The sequence below is a fragment of the Brachyhypopomus gauderio genome, chromosome 17, assembly GCF_052324685.1.
Source record: "Brachyhypopomus gauderio isolate BG-103 chromosome 17, BGAUD_0.2, whole genome shotgun sequence".
Lineage (NCBI taxonomy): Eukaryota > Metazoa > Chordata > Actinopteri > Gymnotiformes > Hypopomidae > Brachyhypopomus > Brachyhypopomus gauderio.
This window is the reverse complement of record NC_135227.1, coordinates 7,278,442-7,295,160: the sequence shown is the minus strand read 5'-3', so window position 1 is coordinate 7,295,160 and position 16,719 is coordinate 7,278,442. Positions and strand designations below refer to the sequence as shown.

The following is a 16,719-nucleotide window of genomic DNA, read 5'->3' as shown; positions in this document are numbered from 1 at the left end:
TTATAAATGCTGAAAGGTTTATAATATTAATCCTAATGCTAATTTTAAATTGATAATAGATCATTTCTTTTTTTGACAGGGTTTTATAGAAATCTTTACAGGATTAGGACTTATTCTAGGACCCCCACTGGGTGGATGGATGTATCAGGCATTCGGATATGAAATTCTATTCCTAGTTTTGGGATCTATTCTACTGTTGACTGTTCCCTTAACCATGTGGATTTTGCCCAGTTTTGGTTGGTGAACTATTTAATGAAAATGTGATGTCATTGCATGCTATCACTGCCCCTGCTCAGAAAATTTCATGTGCTGCTTCTGCAGACGTGCCACCTCAAGAAAGACCACATCCAGACCTGATCATGTGCTGCTTCTGCAGACACAGATCCGTTTCTTGACACAGAAACATGGACAATCTGCCAAGATTCAGACTATGTTCATATCACAATCCGTAAAGCGATCTGGTCTGCACCTTGTGGGACGAAACCTCTGGTATGTATTGCAGGAGTTTCCAGTATTAATACAGTCCAAGCACATAGTGTCACAGTGCTGGCACTCAGGAAAGATCACAGTACCAAACTCCAGGATTTGAAACTGGCATTCAGGATCTCATAATAACCATCACACCACTGATATAAATGTAAATCAATTTTCAAATAGATTCTTAAGTAGTGTATCATAAATTACAGGCTAGCAATGGATTCGTCATATATAGCATTTATGTTAATCACATCACTTTAATATTTGGGTATTTATTTATACCTTTGCAGCAGAATATCATTTATACACAAATAAATATTACAACACAAATATTACAAAATTAAGATATCTAATAAACATTATAAATAACATTGCAAAACTAGCTGTTAAAATATCCATTATAAAATTACAAAACACTTTCGTATATAAGGTTTGCCTACAAAAATATAGGAAGACCACATCACTGACTGTAATGCATATCACGCTTATTCTCAGTACTGAAGATCAGCTCAATCTGACACTACCCCTTTATCTCTGACTGGTAGTGTTTCAGTCAGTCATCCCACTAATGGCCCCTAACCTTGGAAGAGGTCTCTTTTTTCTGGTAGATGCTTGAGAAGCTTCTGATATATGATCTGATAATGCTCTCTGAGGAAGATCACAAGAGATCTCACTTTTCTTCACCTTTTTCTTCTTCTTTTTCATTCTATCAAGAGTAATAAAGAGGATAGAACAAACTGTGAGCAATATCTTATAGTACCTTCCTGAGCTTGAAGGAGAAAGATAAGTGTGTATATATATATATATAATTATGTGTTCTGGAGGTGGCAGTGCCGTACTTGGCAGAGGGAGCCTCCACGTCCGTGTCCTGCTCAGAAATTATCCTGAGCTCCCCGGTGGCACTGATAGCAGCAGACAGCTGGGGGGGGGGCAACAGGAGGATTTACTACACCTGTTTTCTTTTACTTAGAAGGAGCTCAATAATTAGTTGTTGGATCACTTATACAGTGGGATTTCACAGCACAAGAATGCTATGAAATCTATGAATAAATGAACCAAATCATGTGGTAAACGTTGGAAACAAAAACAGAATACTGGAAAAATAATTTTTCATAGTGCTGATGCTGATAGCAACACAGGAACAGGAGTAACAACGTTACCTTGGCAGGTCGGTCAACTCCTAGACTTCTTTGAGGGTCTGAGGGTCTGGGTTGAGCCTCTATAGGCTGTGAGGGCTCTTCGTCAGAACAATCTGTATGGGAGAGGGAGGAAATACTTTGAATGCAGTACAAACTGAATGTCCAGCTTCATCTGGAACTCAAGTTACCAAAGACGCTCTACGCACTTTCCTCTGCGACGTAGGCAGTTGGGAAATAACCCTTCTGTCCACTGGCCAAGCACCCAAACCACCAGCTGTCATTGTCCTTGTACAACACGTGGATCACTTCACCACGGTGAAATGTGAGCTCATCAGACCGATTGGCTCTATAGTCGTACAGAGACACAACCTGGAGGAGGAACCGATAACCATTAAACCAATGGTTATTGGTTTAAACGAGAGTGCCACATTACAGGTCATCAGGGAAAAAAAACATTCAGAGAGTACAAAAGTACATGGAAATATAACCCATTAATAAATGATATCACAAAGCTCCAGAGCATTGTTTGATGCACCTGTGCAAGGTCAGCCACTGCTTGTACAGGAACCTCCTGATCTTGAATGCTCTAGGCAAATTAACAGAATCTGCCATTAAGAAGGTAGTAATCTTTCCACAACAGTATACAAAAACCCAGTGAGAAAATATAGTAGTAAAAATAGTAAAAGTACTAAAAATAATCAAACTATACCCTTTGCTGTAGGGATGGAAGACCTCTGATGGCCTGTCCGAAAGCACTGTGGCCAACTGTGGGGGGGGGGGGGGGGGGGGGGGGGGGTACAGGAATAGTCCTTGAAAACACAGATCTAAGAAGTTGTGCTCATCTCCATCTGTGCAATACGCAGTAAATGTTCTGTGGAGACTGTGTGTAGTACTAATGACAGGAGCTTTGCATACATGTTTGGGAGCCGAGTGTGGCTTGAGGAATCAGATGGGCACTGAGTGAGCCGGCCGTCTGGAGCTTGGAGTGAGGAGACAGGAGAGGCGGCGGAGGGAGGAATACGTTCAGGCCCTGAAACACAGCACAGCTTCTTCACCTTATCCCCTTCCACATTACACAGTACTGAGTGTTCACTCATTCTAATGTGCACAAACATACTTTAGATTTCAATTAGATCTTGGACTCATTTGTTGGTTTAATCTAGACGACTTGCCTGCTGGATTAGGCTCCTCCTTGTCTCATTCATGACTCCTTCATTTAAAAAAAGGGAAATGTGTGTTAATAATAAACATCGTATTACATGGGACAGTACAGATGGCATCACCTTAGCAGTACACGATTGAACACTGAGTACTAGGTCTATTGAAACAGGGTTGCATCACAATGTGTAGACTGGGAAGGAGCCCCTGAGACAGTCCAGCACTAGTAGTTGGATGTAAGATCTGTAAGGCATATGACCAGAAAAGGTCAATCTTTTTATGATTCCCAGTAAGACAAATCTGTCCTTATTCTGGCAATAATTGTCATCTATATAAACTATGGCACATAAGTTATGCAAACAGCATTTTTTACCTAATTATTTTTGAATACATAAAAACAATATTATTTTAAAATAAACTACTTCCCATATTTTGGGAACTTTGGGAATAAACTATGGCCCGTATTTTATAATATAAAGCATCATACTAAATATCATGTCATTTGTTATCCAGACAAATTTGACTACTTTTCAGGTGAATTTGGAAAAGCAATTGATAAATTCATATCATAATAATACAAATTCACAATAATAGAAATGGTACATATAAAAATATAACCAAACAGGCAATGAAAGACAACTGAAAGGTCAATGCAGAACCTCTTACCCTGTTCATCCAGGTACTCCATGCCAGAGAGACTGCGATGTGTCTCCTAGAACAACAGAACAAACATATTATACATGTTTCATCAAACTTTGCACTCAATTACTTGAGAACCTGCTATCATTTTCTTCAAAAGGCCCATAGAAAATATTAGTTTACGTGACAGTGTCTCGGTTGTAGTCAAGAGACGGAGGTTTGTTTACTGTGCCCAAACCAAAACGTGTGTGTTCTTACCAGGACAGAGTCCAGTGTCTGTCTCACTCGCTGCATTTTGAGGGACATGCGTGCAGTGCCGGTAAAGCGCTCCATCCCAGAGGCCAAGGAGTCCTGCACCTGCAGCGCCCCAGTGGGGTGCATCGCTTTACCGTCCCCGCTCTCAGCCCTGCTCTGGCCTCTCAGCCCGTCCACCTCCAACAGGGCAACTGCAATCACCAGAACGAGGCTTAGTACACCTGTGCATCTGTGTACTACACCTGTGCATCTGTTATCTCACATCACACATTCATACAAGCCAAATACACAAGGGGTGTTTACCTGTTTGCATTTTGACAGAGGTGAAGCTTCAAACAGGATGTTTCAACATTTAAAACCTCTTTCCCCTACTTATCCGCCATTATGTGCACTCACCTTTCCGGTCGTAAAGATATAGGTGAATCGGCTGGCTTTGCCCATAGGCACAGAATGCCACCATGTGCTCATGTGGATGGTAAGCAACGCCTCGGAGAGCCGTTGGATAGCCAAGCTCTGAGTATACAGCCACCTGATCACCTGTGTTTGATCAGAGAGCAGAGACAAGTTTTTTTTCCTTCAGGAAATGCTTATATGCAATAAAAATAAACAATAAAATTGACAGCAGATTATTTAAATGATAATAAAGGCTGTTAGGGCTGTGTGTGAGGGGCCAGGCACTAACCTGTCTCTGTGTTCCACACATATTAGGGCTGTGTGTGGGGGGCCAGGCACTAACTGTCTCTGTGTTCCACACATATTAAGGCTGTGTGTGGGGGGCCAGGCACTAACCTGTCTCTGTGTTCCACACATATTAGGGCTGTGTGTGGGGGGCCAGGCACTAACTGTCTCTGTGTTCCACACATATTAAGGCTGTGTGTGGGGGGCCAGGCACTAACCTGTCTCTGTGTTCCACACATATTAGGGCTGTGTGTGGGGGGCCAGGCACTAACCTGTCTCTGTGTTCCACACATATTAGGGCTGTGTGTGGGGGGCCAGGCACTAACCTGTCTCTGTGTTCCACACATATTAGGGCTGTGTGTGGGGGGCCAGGCACTAACCTGTCTCTGTGTTCCACACATATTAGGGCTGTTTTTGGGGGGCCAGGCACTAACCTGTCTCTGTGTTCCACACATATTAGGGCTGTGTGTGGGGGGCAGGCACTAACCTGTCTCTGTGTTCCACACATATTAGGGCTGTGTGTGGGGGGCCAGGCACTAACTGTCTCTGTGTTCCACACATATTAGGGCTGTGTGTGGGGGGCCAGGCACTAACCTGTCTCTGTGTTCCACACATATTAGGGCTGTGTGTGGGGGGCCAGGCACTAACCTGTCTCTGTGTTCCACACATATTAGGGCTGTGTGTGGGGGGCCAGGCACTAACCTGTCTCTGTGTTCTACACATATTAGGGCTGTGTGTGGGGGTCCAGGCACTAACCTGTCTCTGTGTTCCACACATATTAGGGCTGTGTGTGGGGGGCCAGGCACTAACCTGTCTCTGTGTTCCACACATATTAGGGCTGTGTGTGGGGGGCCAGGCACTAACCTGTCTCTGTGTTCCACACATATTAGGGCTGTTTTTGGGGGGCCAGGCACTAACCTGTCTCTGTGTTCCACACATATTAGGGCTGTGTGTGGGTGGCCAGGCACTAACCTGTCTCTGTGTTCCACACATATTAGGGCTGTGTGTGGGGGGCCAGGCACTAACCTGTCTCTGTGTTCCACACATATTAGGGCTGTGTGTGGGGGGCCAGGCACTAACCTGTCTCTGTGTTCCACACATATTAGGGCTGTGTGTGGGGGGCCAGGCACTAACCTGTCTCTGTGTTCCACACATATTAGGGCTGTGTGTGGGGGGCCAGGCACTAACCTGTCTCTGTGTTCCACACATATTAGGGCTGTGTGTGGGGGGCAGGCACTAACCTGTCTCTGTGTTCCACACATATTAGGGCTGTGTGTGGGTGGCCAGGCACTAACCTGTCTCTGTGTTCCACACATATTAGGGCTGTGTGTGGGGGGCCAGGCACTAACTGTCTCTGTGTTCCACACATATTAGGGCTGTGTGTGGGGGGCCAGGCACTAACCTGTCTCTGTGTTCCACACATATTAGGGCTGTTTTTGGGGGGCCAGGCACTAACCTGTCTCTGTGTTCCACACATATTAGGGCTGTGTGTGGGGGGCCAGGCACTAACCTGTCTCTGTGTTCCACACATATTAGGGCTGTGTGTGGGGGGCCAGGCACTAACCTGTCTCTGTGTTCCACACATATTAGGGCTGTGTGTGGGGGGCCAGGCACTAACCTGTCTCTGTGTTCCACACATAGGCAAGTCCATCCTCACTGCCTGAGTAGATGAAGCCCCCACATGGTGAGAAGGTGCTGTTAATCCTCTCTGCGTAGTTTGTGGCTCCTATGTACTTTTTTACAGCGAGACTACAATAACAATAACAAAGTCAAAGTGAAATAAAACAGGACAGGTCAACAGAGTCTCTTCTTGTATACATATATCTGATGTTTGTCTTACAAGAACCTGTTTCAGGCTGCAGAAAATTTATTATTTGGGGTAATTTGATATATGATACATGTAGTATGCATAATTTCCAAACTCATGTTTTGTGAGTTATATTTAACCATCACATTTCGATTTTAGATCCAGAAATATTTAGTAAAAGTTCAAAGCAGTGTTTCAAACTAGACCCAACTCCCTGATTAGAATAGATAGATAACGGATAGTTACATTCTCAAATCCATCACTCTCAGAACACTGTCTTTGGCGTGGACAAGGAGACGTCTGCCATTTGGATGCACTTCCAACGAACTGATGGGAATTCCATTCAGATCACTCTCCCTGATTTGCTGTGGACACACGATTGATGTGCGTTATTTCATGTTTTAGTAGACGCTGATGCTGTTGAACAGTTAGAATTCTGCATTAGTATGGTTCTGACCTTCTCAATGTTCCAATGCCATGTTGGCCCATGGCGAGATCCAGGCTCAGTTGTAGTATTCCACACAATAATCAGGCCGGCACTGTCTGCAGAAAACATCCTGGTCCCTGCGTCAAAGCCACCATGTTAATACGATTTCCTGAATCCTCTGGTTATACTCAAAAATGAGGACAAACGTAATGTATGATCTACCTTCACTGTCAAAGCACAATGCATTGACAAAGGTCTTGTGCCCCTCAAACTCTTGCAGGAGTTGTCCATTCACATCCTTAATGTCCAAATTCCAAACCCGGAGCAGACCATCATATCCGCCTGTGACCACCAGGCTCTGCATATGCGGGTGGCACTGGACACAGTATACAAACGACGGGTGTGGGAGGATCTTCTCAGCGAGGCCCTGGAGCCTTTCCATGTTCCATACTCTGAGAAGAGTGAAAAGAGATGATCATATTATATATATTCCAATTCAAATGCACATATGTTAAGTTTCTGATGATGGGCAAACCTACTGAAAATACCAGTGAAGGGAGCATTTACCTGACTGTTCCATCAGAGGATGCTGAGATTAAGCGTCTGTCATCTCTGGTCCAGCAGAGATCATACACAATATTGAGGTGACCATGGAAAGATGCCAGAACTTTACCCGAAGGTATCTCATACACTAGAGATAAACACAAACACTAGAGTCAGCATATCAAATTTCAATTAAAAATGATAATAAAAACCCACACATTTGCATAATATAGCCGCTATATCCAATCCAGGCTTCTACCTGAATAACTGTGATGGTGATGACCTAAAACATAAGTAGGTTCTAGGTTCAAATAGGAGGCATATTGGGGCTGGAGGAAACTTGCCTACAAGGGGGAAGGCATCTCTGTCTGCACATGCAGCGGCCAGTACAAGCCCGTCGTGGGAGAACCGTAGAGTAAAGCAGCCCATGTGACCTCCACGGAGGGACCGCAGCAGCTTGTTGGGAACGCGACACGCCTGCCAGAACACAAACTTATTTTCGTTCGTTTTGGAGATCTTCGTTTTGGTTTAAGAGATGTTCAACAAGTCTGAAGACCTTTATGAGCTTGCAATGTCTTCAAAGGTGGTACTGACTGGTCAGGAAATACCTGTCCAGGTACGCGAGTCCACCTTGTAGGCTCCGGTCTTTTTTCAGGCAGCAGGGTAGAGGTTTTCTGGTCAGGGTCACTGTACGTGGTGCTGACGCCCTCCTGCTGGAGAGCCATCATCGAGCGGATACCAGGGTCCACCTGCAAACCAAAGTCAGGATAAGTGGAAACCGGGAAACCGACACACAAATTGAACTACAAGCTTTTCCGAAAGGACATAATTCATTTGCATGAAGAATTTAGACTCACGTGTTCTGGTAGTTTGATCCCCTTCACTGTGACATAAAGAGTGGAGGCATATCTGTTCCTAGGGCAGTTTGACCACCAGTGGAACACCTCAACTGTCTTTGTGGTCTTCTTTGCTCTAGGAGGACAGCTGTACAGCTGGAGACGCAGTTTGCTGTTGATGTTCAGCGTGCCATTTGTCCCTACAAGCTAATGAAAAACAGCTTTTTGGATGTCTCTGAAAATAAGGGAGGCAACAGTAGGTAACCTCCCTTTATAGATAGTATAATCACAAAAATATTGTGAAGCTTCTGTAAACATGGAAACTTACTGGTGCGAGTATGATCAACCTGTGATGAAACCTTTGAAATCTGATATGAAATTTGTGGTACCTTTAAAAAAGCCCAAGCAATTTTGCGGAATCCTTGTTCATGCTGATCAATAGAGGGATTTGCTCTCGCTTTGTCCATGCTCATGAAATCAAGGATCTACAACACGAAGGATTGTTTTGGTTTTCACATATACTTTATGTGCACCACCAAAGATGAATAATGCACCCACCTGTTAGAAAACTACACACTCACCTCAAAAAAGAGGATCACCCGAGGACTCTCTCCACCATCTTGTAGGAAGTAGGCGAAGCGTTCATTGAAGATGATCTGCTCTTCCCACTCTGGGACTGTGGATTTGTTTTTCTTAAAGTCAAAGGGCTGAGTGATGATGGGAAGGATGTGCTCGATGTCCTCCTGTTCATAGAAGGAAGACACTCGACGATGGCTGAGGAGAACAGAGAAATTACTATGAATATGGACCAGGTGGGCATTATGCTGATGGATGACACTGATGGCTCTTTTAATATAGCAAACAAACATGAATTTAATGTCTGTTTAATGTCAATGTTTTGTGTTTTTTGAGAAAACAAAATAATGTCATATCTTTACCCATCCTCTTTCTTGACATATTGTCCAGTCATCTCGTCCACCACATGGAGTTTGACCATGGGGTGGGAGACCAGAAAGTCTGTCTTCAGTCGGTCTGTCCGGTGAACGTAAACACCTAGCACCAAGCTATCGTCGAAGACCCGTCTCTGAGACACAACCTCGTCCTGACTCTCTTCAGCCGTTACTTCACCACAGGAAAGAGAACACTATCATTATACATACTTTAATGGAGATCTTCTGTTCTCTGTATTGAAGCTGTTGTCAGGATTAACACTAGGTGTTACATCATACCTTCCTGTCTTTTTTTCTTCATTTTCTTTTTGGGTTTTGCTGTATCTTCTTTGTCCTCTTCTATAGTATCACTCTGAACATTTTCCTTTGATGTCTTGTCTGCTGCTACTTCAGAATGGCTTTGTGGTATTTCAATGAAAGGTCATATAATAACAGAAGATACCAAATATTGTTTCTGGTGAATACACATGAAATGACTACTAAATGAAAATATATGGTTAGTGAATTATTATATTATCAGTAATAATCATATGACTATGCTAATACTGAACACTTTAGTTGCGTGTTCTGCACTGCTCTGAATATTCTGAATGCTCATACAGGGTCACCAATAAAAAGAGTAAACATACATGTTGTAAACAGTGCTGAAATGCAATAATCTCTCAACTGCAATCAATAATAAATCACAGCATCCCCCCAAAAGAACAAGCACAGCCCCACTCAGAGCTGATGTTGCCTAGAAGTGAAAAGTTACCTTTCATCTCCCTCGTTTGTTATCAGATTCTTTTTCTTCTTCTTCTTCTTTCCTACTTCATTGTTTAATACCAGAGCTTCTTGATGTTTGGGCAGTTCTTCACCATGCTTCTTCTGAGCTGCCTTCTTCTGAGCCCTCTCCTCTTCCTGCGAGATCTGCTGTTGATACTCCTGAAGGAGGTCCGGTTCGCTCCTTGCTACCTGCCCTCCACCATCTCCTTCTGTTCTGTTCCCTCTCTTGCCTCTTCTCTCCCTTCCCGAGTCTGTGCTGAACCTCTGCGCACTTCGGTCATTCTCCTCTTCGTCCTGAATGGAAGTGGGCGGTGGAGGCAATGTTCTTTTACTCTTCTTTTTCCCTGATTTGAGAGGGGGCTTCTCCTCGCCGTCATTACTAACGGCGTTGGCCTTCTCCGACACCTCCTCCTCTCTGCGCCTGTTCTTACTGAACCTCGGGCTAGCCTGGGCAGGGTTGTATGTGTTACTGAGAACCGTCTCATCTTCTCCAGTGTTGTTACTGAAATCTAAGTTTTTCCTTATGGTCTGAAGCTGCAAGGAAATTAAAAGAATAAGAGCAATGACTAATGTAATCACAATGTATTTACCTCCTACCCTTGAGAATATATTGCAGATAATACATATATAATTATATATGTATTATCTGCAATATATTCTCGCACTACCATGTATTATAAATTCACTCTCTTTCTCTAATTCTGTCAGAAAATGTATTTGATAGCTTGTGTCTGCTACATACCACAACATTCTCTTGCAACTGGTCAACTCGCTGTTTAGATTTCTTTTTCTCAGGAGGATTTGTATATCTCTTCAAAACCTCGTCAAAACGGGCTCTCGTCTTTTCTCGCACGTCACTTTGACCTATAAAAACGTGTTTTATATCATCAGGCAGGATCACATTATGTATGAGTATACAAGTGTGTGTGTGTGTGTGTGAGTTTCAGAGTCCTTACCCGCCGGCATTCTCGAAAACTTGGTTAAACACCATTCTGTATAAAACAGACCCCTAAAACATAAAACATATACGGTCTCTGGGACATACTAGTGCCTTGGTTAAAATAACGTTATCTAGCCAACATAGCTACAGCTACAGTGGGTTATAGCTAGACTGGGTAAGACTAGGGTATATCAACCAGGTCACTGACATTAGCTAGCGAGTTAACCTACAGTACCGCATATATAATGATATGCAAAATAAGCATATAAGCTACTTATGAATGATTTCTGTTAACATTACAGTAGAAACGCGAGTCTTGTTTTCGTGCTGCGCTCATGTTGAGCTGGTCACAGTAAATGAATCACTGCGCTCACGTAGCTAGCTAACTAGCATGCTAGCTAGCAAGCTACCAAGTAAACTTTAACAAAGAATACAATATAAAAGCTTTTTTTGCAGTAGTCACAAATCAAGATGAACTTTCAGATGAAGTGGGTTACTTACCCTAAAAGTAAATTAAGTCTTGTGGAAACGCTTCGCCAGTCAATGAGGGGTTGCGATGGTATCCCAAAATAAACAACGTTTGGTCCTGCCTCTTGTCTGACGTTTCCGTCAGAGCGCAGATTAAAGCGCGCCGGTTCGTTTTCTGTCACTACAGCGCCCTCTGCTGGACGAGCATAGGGACGTGCTGGGAAATACGGGTAAACGCGGCTATATGAAGTCGCAGATCAAATATTGTTCGAGTTCCACCAAGTTTAATTATCCAACCGTTAAAAAATATACAGATGACAAGCATAAATTAACATTAGTTCAAATTAAGCAATATGCTCAATTGTTATATGTGCATGGCCAAAATAAAACACTGGCTGTAGCGCTTTACATGAAGTAATTCTTTCCCTCCTTCAAATATCAGTTTGAATGTTTATGTTGTTCACGGGTGTTAATGGGTGTTCTGCGTCTTTAAGTATTTAAGTATGATCGTTTGTATGTAAATGTGGGCGATTATGGTGTTAACTTGCATGGAACTAATCCGTGTGTTGTAACTACTTAAAGACGAATTTATAGGGTGTCTAACCACAATTAAATTCCATTTCGTCATTAATTTCCAGCCAATGAAACGTTTAAAAGTTTACATAAATACATGTAGGTTATATATAAATGATTGTATGCATCTTGTAGGCTAATACCCTGCATAACAGATAACATAACTAATTATTCAAGTGAACGTAAATGAATTTATTTTCAAAAAGCATATTCAAAAGAATCACACATAGTGCCTTATAATGCAATACAACGCAAGTTTTCAAGAAAATACCATAAATATGACATGTAAGTGCTTAATTGAATACTAAGAGTGGTCCACGTTCACGTTATAGAAATGTTGTCCATGGAGCATCCACACTTTTCAACAATCATATCCGGAAATTGAGCCACCTCTATTTCTGTGTGGTCGCCTTTCTTCACCAGATACATAACGGGCAGTGGTGCGCTCTCCAGGACCGCGCAGGACCTCTGTCCATATCCATAACTGCGTTTAGGCTGTTTGCATCCTCCTGTACATCTAAAAGCTTGATATCCAGCAGGCTCGAGGATCCAGTACTGCGTCCACGTTAGTTCTCGGAAGTTTATATAATGCTCTTCACGACAGCACATAATATTATCTCCACCTCGGTTGCAGTCGCTCGAGGACCTGTGGAGATAAAGCAATTATTCACATGCTGAATCGTGTATGTGTTTCAAACGTAACTGCTTATTATTCTATTTACTGAATAACAGTACTTACCCATATTCGTCCACGTCTAGGGTGTACAAAACGAGCTCGGGTGTCCCTGAACTCGTGTCCAGGGTGTTTACTAATGCATTTTGCGTAATGAAATGCACTCGCTTTGCCATTTGAGCAGCATAACTGCCAGGTCTCTCTCCTTCGATCCACACCTCCAAAAACAAGGGTGTTTTCTTCTGAGACTTGGACCAGTGGTGAACTGCTTGGGTCACATCAAAGTTCCTCCAGCCGGCCTGGTGTACTGGCACTAACCTGTCAAAACCAGGACAGACACATCAGGTTTCGATATTGTTCGTGATAACGTGAACGTGGCTGTTAAAGCTTGATTATTTGTACTTACCTGGAGTCTATAAGAGATGTTTTATTGGAGCCGTTCCCCAACACCTCCACCCAGTACACGCTCACACGAGCGTTGGTGACCGCCCTGTGCCTCTTCTTCTCCACCACTGGCATCTTACGCGCAGCCGTCTGATAAAGTTTAAGTTCAGCCATGGTGACCTCAGTGTTTGCTTGTAGTCTTGATTCCATGTCAAATACGAAGCGCTGGCGAGTTATGTCCGGGTACATCTCTTGCCCTGTCATGTCTTAAATACAGAGAGTGCAACAATTACAGTTCTGGCCGCCATTCGGGCTCCAGCTGATTCCCTTTCGTTTCCAGAAATGAACTTACCTGCGTTGCCATGGATACGCCTGAGTATTCCCGCCAAACTCGGCAGTGATCTGCGCCGCCGCGTGTTCTGCATTTTCAACAGAGACACATACTTGTTCTTGATGTGAGGCGGAACCACCAGATTCTCCATGTCGCTCTTCTGGATCTTGGGAAGTTCCGTTAGTCCAAGTTTTTGCAGGACAGACTCTTTCATACTATCACTACTGTAACATAGTACTGTGGAGATGATAGCAGCACACACCAGCAGGTGGATAAGGAGAGACATGTCTATTTACGCAACAGGCTCGCTTGCACCAGTGAAGTCCAAACACGATCGCAGGCTCTCTTTTATATGGAGCTGCATGCTGTACGTTACGTCTAGACGGCTGCAGCCACGGAGGGGTGGTGACCTAAAAGGACATATGCATTTCAAAGGCGCAGCGCATCTGTGTGGCTAATTGCGACTCGTTACAGGTATGAGGTCTCTCCGTCGAAAACGTGCAATTTCTATCTGCATAAATTAGTCAGAAATGGCGCAATGAAAGTCCACACTTTAACGTGTGTTGAAGTGTGCATGTTTAGTATACAGAACTGGCATATAATGTCATTATTCTGGTGTACTGAATGTCTGGTGTGTCTGTCAGTTGTCAAAATTGTTTCAGAATTGTTTGAAACAGATTTCTACTGCAATGTGTTCACACAGCAGCGCATTTGGAAATACACTAAAAGACTAAAGTGTATTCAGGAATGACAATCTCTTACAGGGCTGAAGTTAAGCATGCACTTAGAGATGTGGATTGGGTTTTCTTAAAAGGGTTATTATCTGTTTCCACTGTTTGGATCAGTCAGGCTTCCCTCCAGCAGCACCAAAGTGGGCTTCAGTCCTCCTTGTGTATTGCCTTACAGGCTCCCGGAGGATGACAGACTCCAAGGACACAGTCAAACTCCATGACAGATCATATCAGACAACTAACTAAATAAAGGCTATCTCACCATGCAACTTGCTAATCATGTTATTAACGATAGCTTGTTTGGGAAAAAAATGTGTAAAGTTTAAAAATCAGTATTGATATTATTCAATCAAGAAATCACAATAAAATAGGTTTAAAAGACTGTATTTTAAATAAATGTAAATTAGTGTGGAACGGTATAATTATTGTATAATTGGGTTAACACGCCTAATTCATTTTCGATCATATACCATATTATTATAAATACACACACAAAATACACATGGTGCACCCCCCCCCCAAAAAAAGAAAAATAAATACGTGAAATTTATTTGTGCATTTTATTTATTTATTTATTTTTATTTACCCAGGACGTCCCATTGAGATTCAAAATCTCTTTTACAAGAGAGACCTAGCCAAGGTAGCTGCCAAACCACAGAATAAGAATGAACAACATCTTAAAACAATTTACATTAAAATAATTAAACATGTACAATATAATAAATATAAAACAATATAAAAATACAAAGAGTCTCAAGAAGAATAAGTACAAGTCATTACATTCTTTAAGGTAGCTAAGGTAGCCTTCTAGCTTTCATATAAATCATATACATTTTAAGCATCACTGACAACAATCATATATGTAAAATGTCCCAGTGGTATTTGTTGAGCCCAATAATACATGAGCTAGGAACTGTCATCATGGTCATTCCACATAGTGAAGTCTTGTATGGAGTTGTTCATGTGTTTGATGCCACTGGACAGTTAATGTTCCTGGCTAGACATACAATTCATTATATTCTACCTATATGATTTAGCTGACTGTTCCCAAATCTAATTAAATAAAACAGTGGTCTAACAACTTAATTGAATGAGAGAAGCACGTATTTGTTTCTGATGTCTTGTGGTCTCCTATAACAGAGCACAAGTCTTTCAGTGTTACGTGTTTATTGGTAGTCTTAAAGTTGCAGCGTTATCTTGGGTAACATTTTTAAATTAAACACGAAATGATGGGTAGTAGTTTTTATAGTGTTTTAAGAATCATTGCTGAAGCAAGAGATCAGTTAATGCAAACATTTCTTTCTTTTTTGACACGAGATACTTTTTCTGTTTAAGAAATCTCGATCATTAATCTCAATCATTTTTTAATTTGTATCTTAACATACATGTAGTGCCATCCTTTAACATGAGCTTGGTTGTTCATCTAAAACGTCCTTAATAATTCCCTTCATTTTATTAGCTTATGTATTCTGGAGACATGGTCCGTCTGTTCTCCGAGTGGAAAACAATAGCTCAGCTGGATAAAAATAACTACTGTGCCTTTCTTTCTTTTATCCTTTAAATCAAAATGCAATCCACAATAAACACATTAGGCTAAGTGTTAATGATGGTGTTCATGTAGGTTATTAGCATTACAAAATCAGCTCATTGAAACTACTACAGGCTAGACACTAGTTCATTAGAGGCTACCATTCCAACCAGGGCGCCACCAATATTCCCTTTTATGAGAATAGAACATATGAAACTATTGAACTCATATTATATTTCTGCAAAACGATAATGTGAAAGCCATTTTCTATGTCAATAATTAAAGACAGATCCGGTAAATTATGGCAGGTTATTCAATAAAGCATGTAGACTATTAATCAATTATTACAATCTAGGTCAGCAAGTGTAACAAACTTAATGACTTACAACAAACCTTTAAAGATTGGAATAAAGTCGGCAACATGTATTGTTACAACAACTATTTAATTACTTAGAGTAGATGTGGGTGCGATTATATGTTTTGAATTGCATTTGCGATATAATTGCAAAGCAAATCAACTAGGCCTTCGTCGAACGTCAGCTCTCTAATTTGGCCAGCAGTGGGCGCAGTTACATTATCATAATCAAAATCATCAGCAACGGCAGCAGATTAATAAGGTTTTTCTTTAAGATAATTGCACCTGCTGTTTTTTTTTTTACTATTTATTTACTTCCTACTCTTTCTGCTACATACAGCTACATAGTACATACAGAGGTACAGAATAGTAATAGTAAAATGGCTTTTTAATTTATTTTCTCTCCTCAAAGCTTCAGACTAAATGTTCGTTAACCTGTTTTTAGAACCATTCAAACGTATTCTACATTATACAAAGTGAACAAAAAAATTTCATTCAGCATGTTAAAAATTCTTTCTTTCCTACCATCTTATGTAAGTGGGTTACTGTGTGCACCCTACACCAGGGGTGCCCACAGTTTTCAGCTTGTGAGCTACTTATAAGATGACCAAGTCAGAAAGATCTACCGGGGTGGCGGCGAACGTAATTTGTTGAGCGGGGGGGGGGGGGGGGGGGTGGCGAACGTAATATGTTGAGCGGGGGGGGGGGGGTGGCGAACGTAATTTGTTGAGTGGATTGCAGATTGGCTACCGTGAATGTCAATCAAAATACAACCGTCAGTGCAGATGTGCGATTCATCTACTACTATTTTATGTGACGCGATCTACGCACATTCCTTCGCGATCGACCGACACTTCCTTCGCGATCGACCGGTCGACGTAATGAGCACCCCTGCCCTACACTATCTTATACAAGTGGGTTACTGTGTCTACGTGTTCTAGCTCATTGGTTCTCAAGCTTAGACCCAGAGCCAATCCACATTTTTCTTCCATTTCAGTTCGATTTTTGTAGAGTTCAGCTGTAATTCACTAGCTGATGTGAACTAGAAACTCTCACGTGGTG

General features: G+C 42.1%; 2 protein-coding genes across 2 annotated transcripts; both read right to left on the bottom strand.

The window, feature by feature from the left end:
• Positions 1-737: 737 nt before the first annotated feature.
• LOC143481153 (jouberin-like) lies at positions 738-11,217 on the bottom strand. The gene is made up of 27 exons (XM_076979089.1): positions 11,116-11,217; positions 10,631-10,683; positions 10,417-10,538; positions 9,664-10,208; positions 9,189-9,307; positions 8,898-9,081; positions 8,541-8,733; positions 8,349-8,444; positions 7,981-8,166; positions 7,732-7,872; positions 7,468-7,600; positions 7,148-7,271; positions 6,803-7,032; positions 6,611-6,717; positions 6,400-6,518; positions 5,965-6,095; positions 4,065-4,205; positions 3,672-3,859; positions 3,441-3,486; positions 2,789-2,826; positions 2,532-2,646; positions 2,326-2,381; positions 2,152-2,202; positions 1,823-1,985; positions 1,638-1,729; positions 1,317-1,396; positions 738-1,183 (listed from the first exon to the last, which is right to left on the bottom strand). The coding sequence occupies exons 2-27, from the start codon at positions 10,638-10,640 to the stop codon at positions 1,027-1,029; spliced, it is 3,567 nt and encodes a 1,188-aa protein (XP_076835204.1). The 5' UTR covers positions 10,641-10,683; positions 11,116-11,217; the 3' UTR covers positions 738-1,026.
• A 675-nt stretch (positions 11,218-11,892) lies between these two features.
• Positions 11,893-13,451, bottom strand: LOC143480930 (left-right determination factor 2-like). Its single transcript, XM_076978798.1, has 4 exons — positions 13,065-13,451; positions 12,735-12,978; positions 12,395-12,646; positions 11,893-12,301 (listed from the first exon to the last, which is right to left on the bottom strand). Exons 1-4 carry the CDS (start codon positions 13,327-13,329, stop codon positions 11,977-11,979), a joined length of 1,086 nt encoding a protein of 361 aa, XP_076834913.1. The 5' UTR covers positions 13,330-13,451; the 3' UTR covers positions 11,893-11,976.
• Between the last annotated feature and the right edge of the window lie 3,268 nt (positions 13,452-16,719).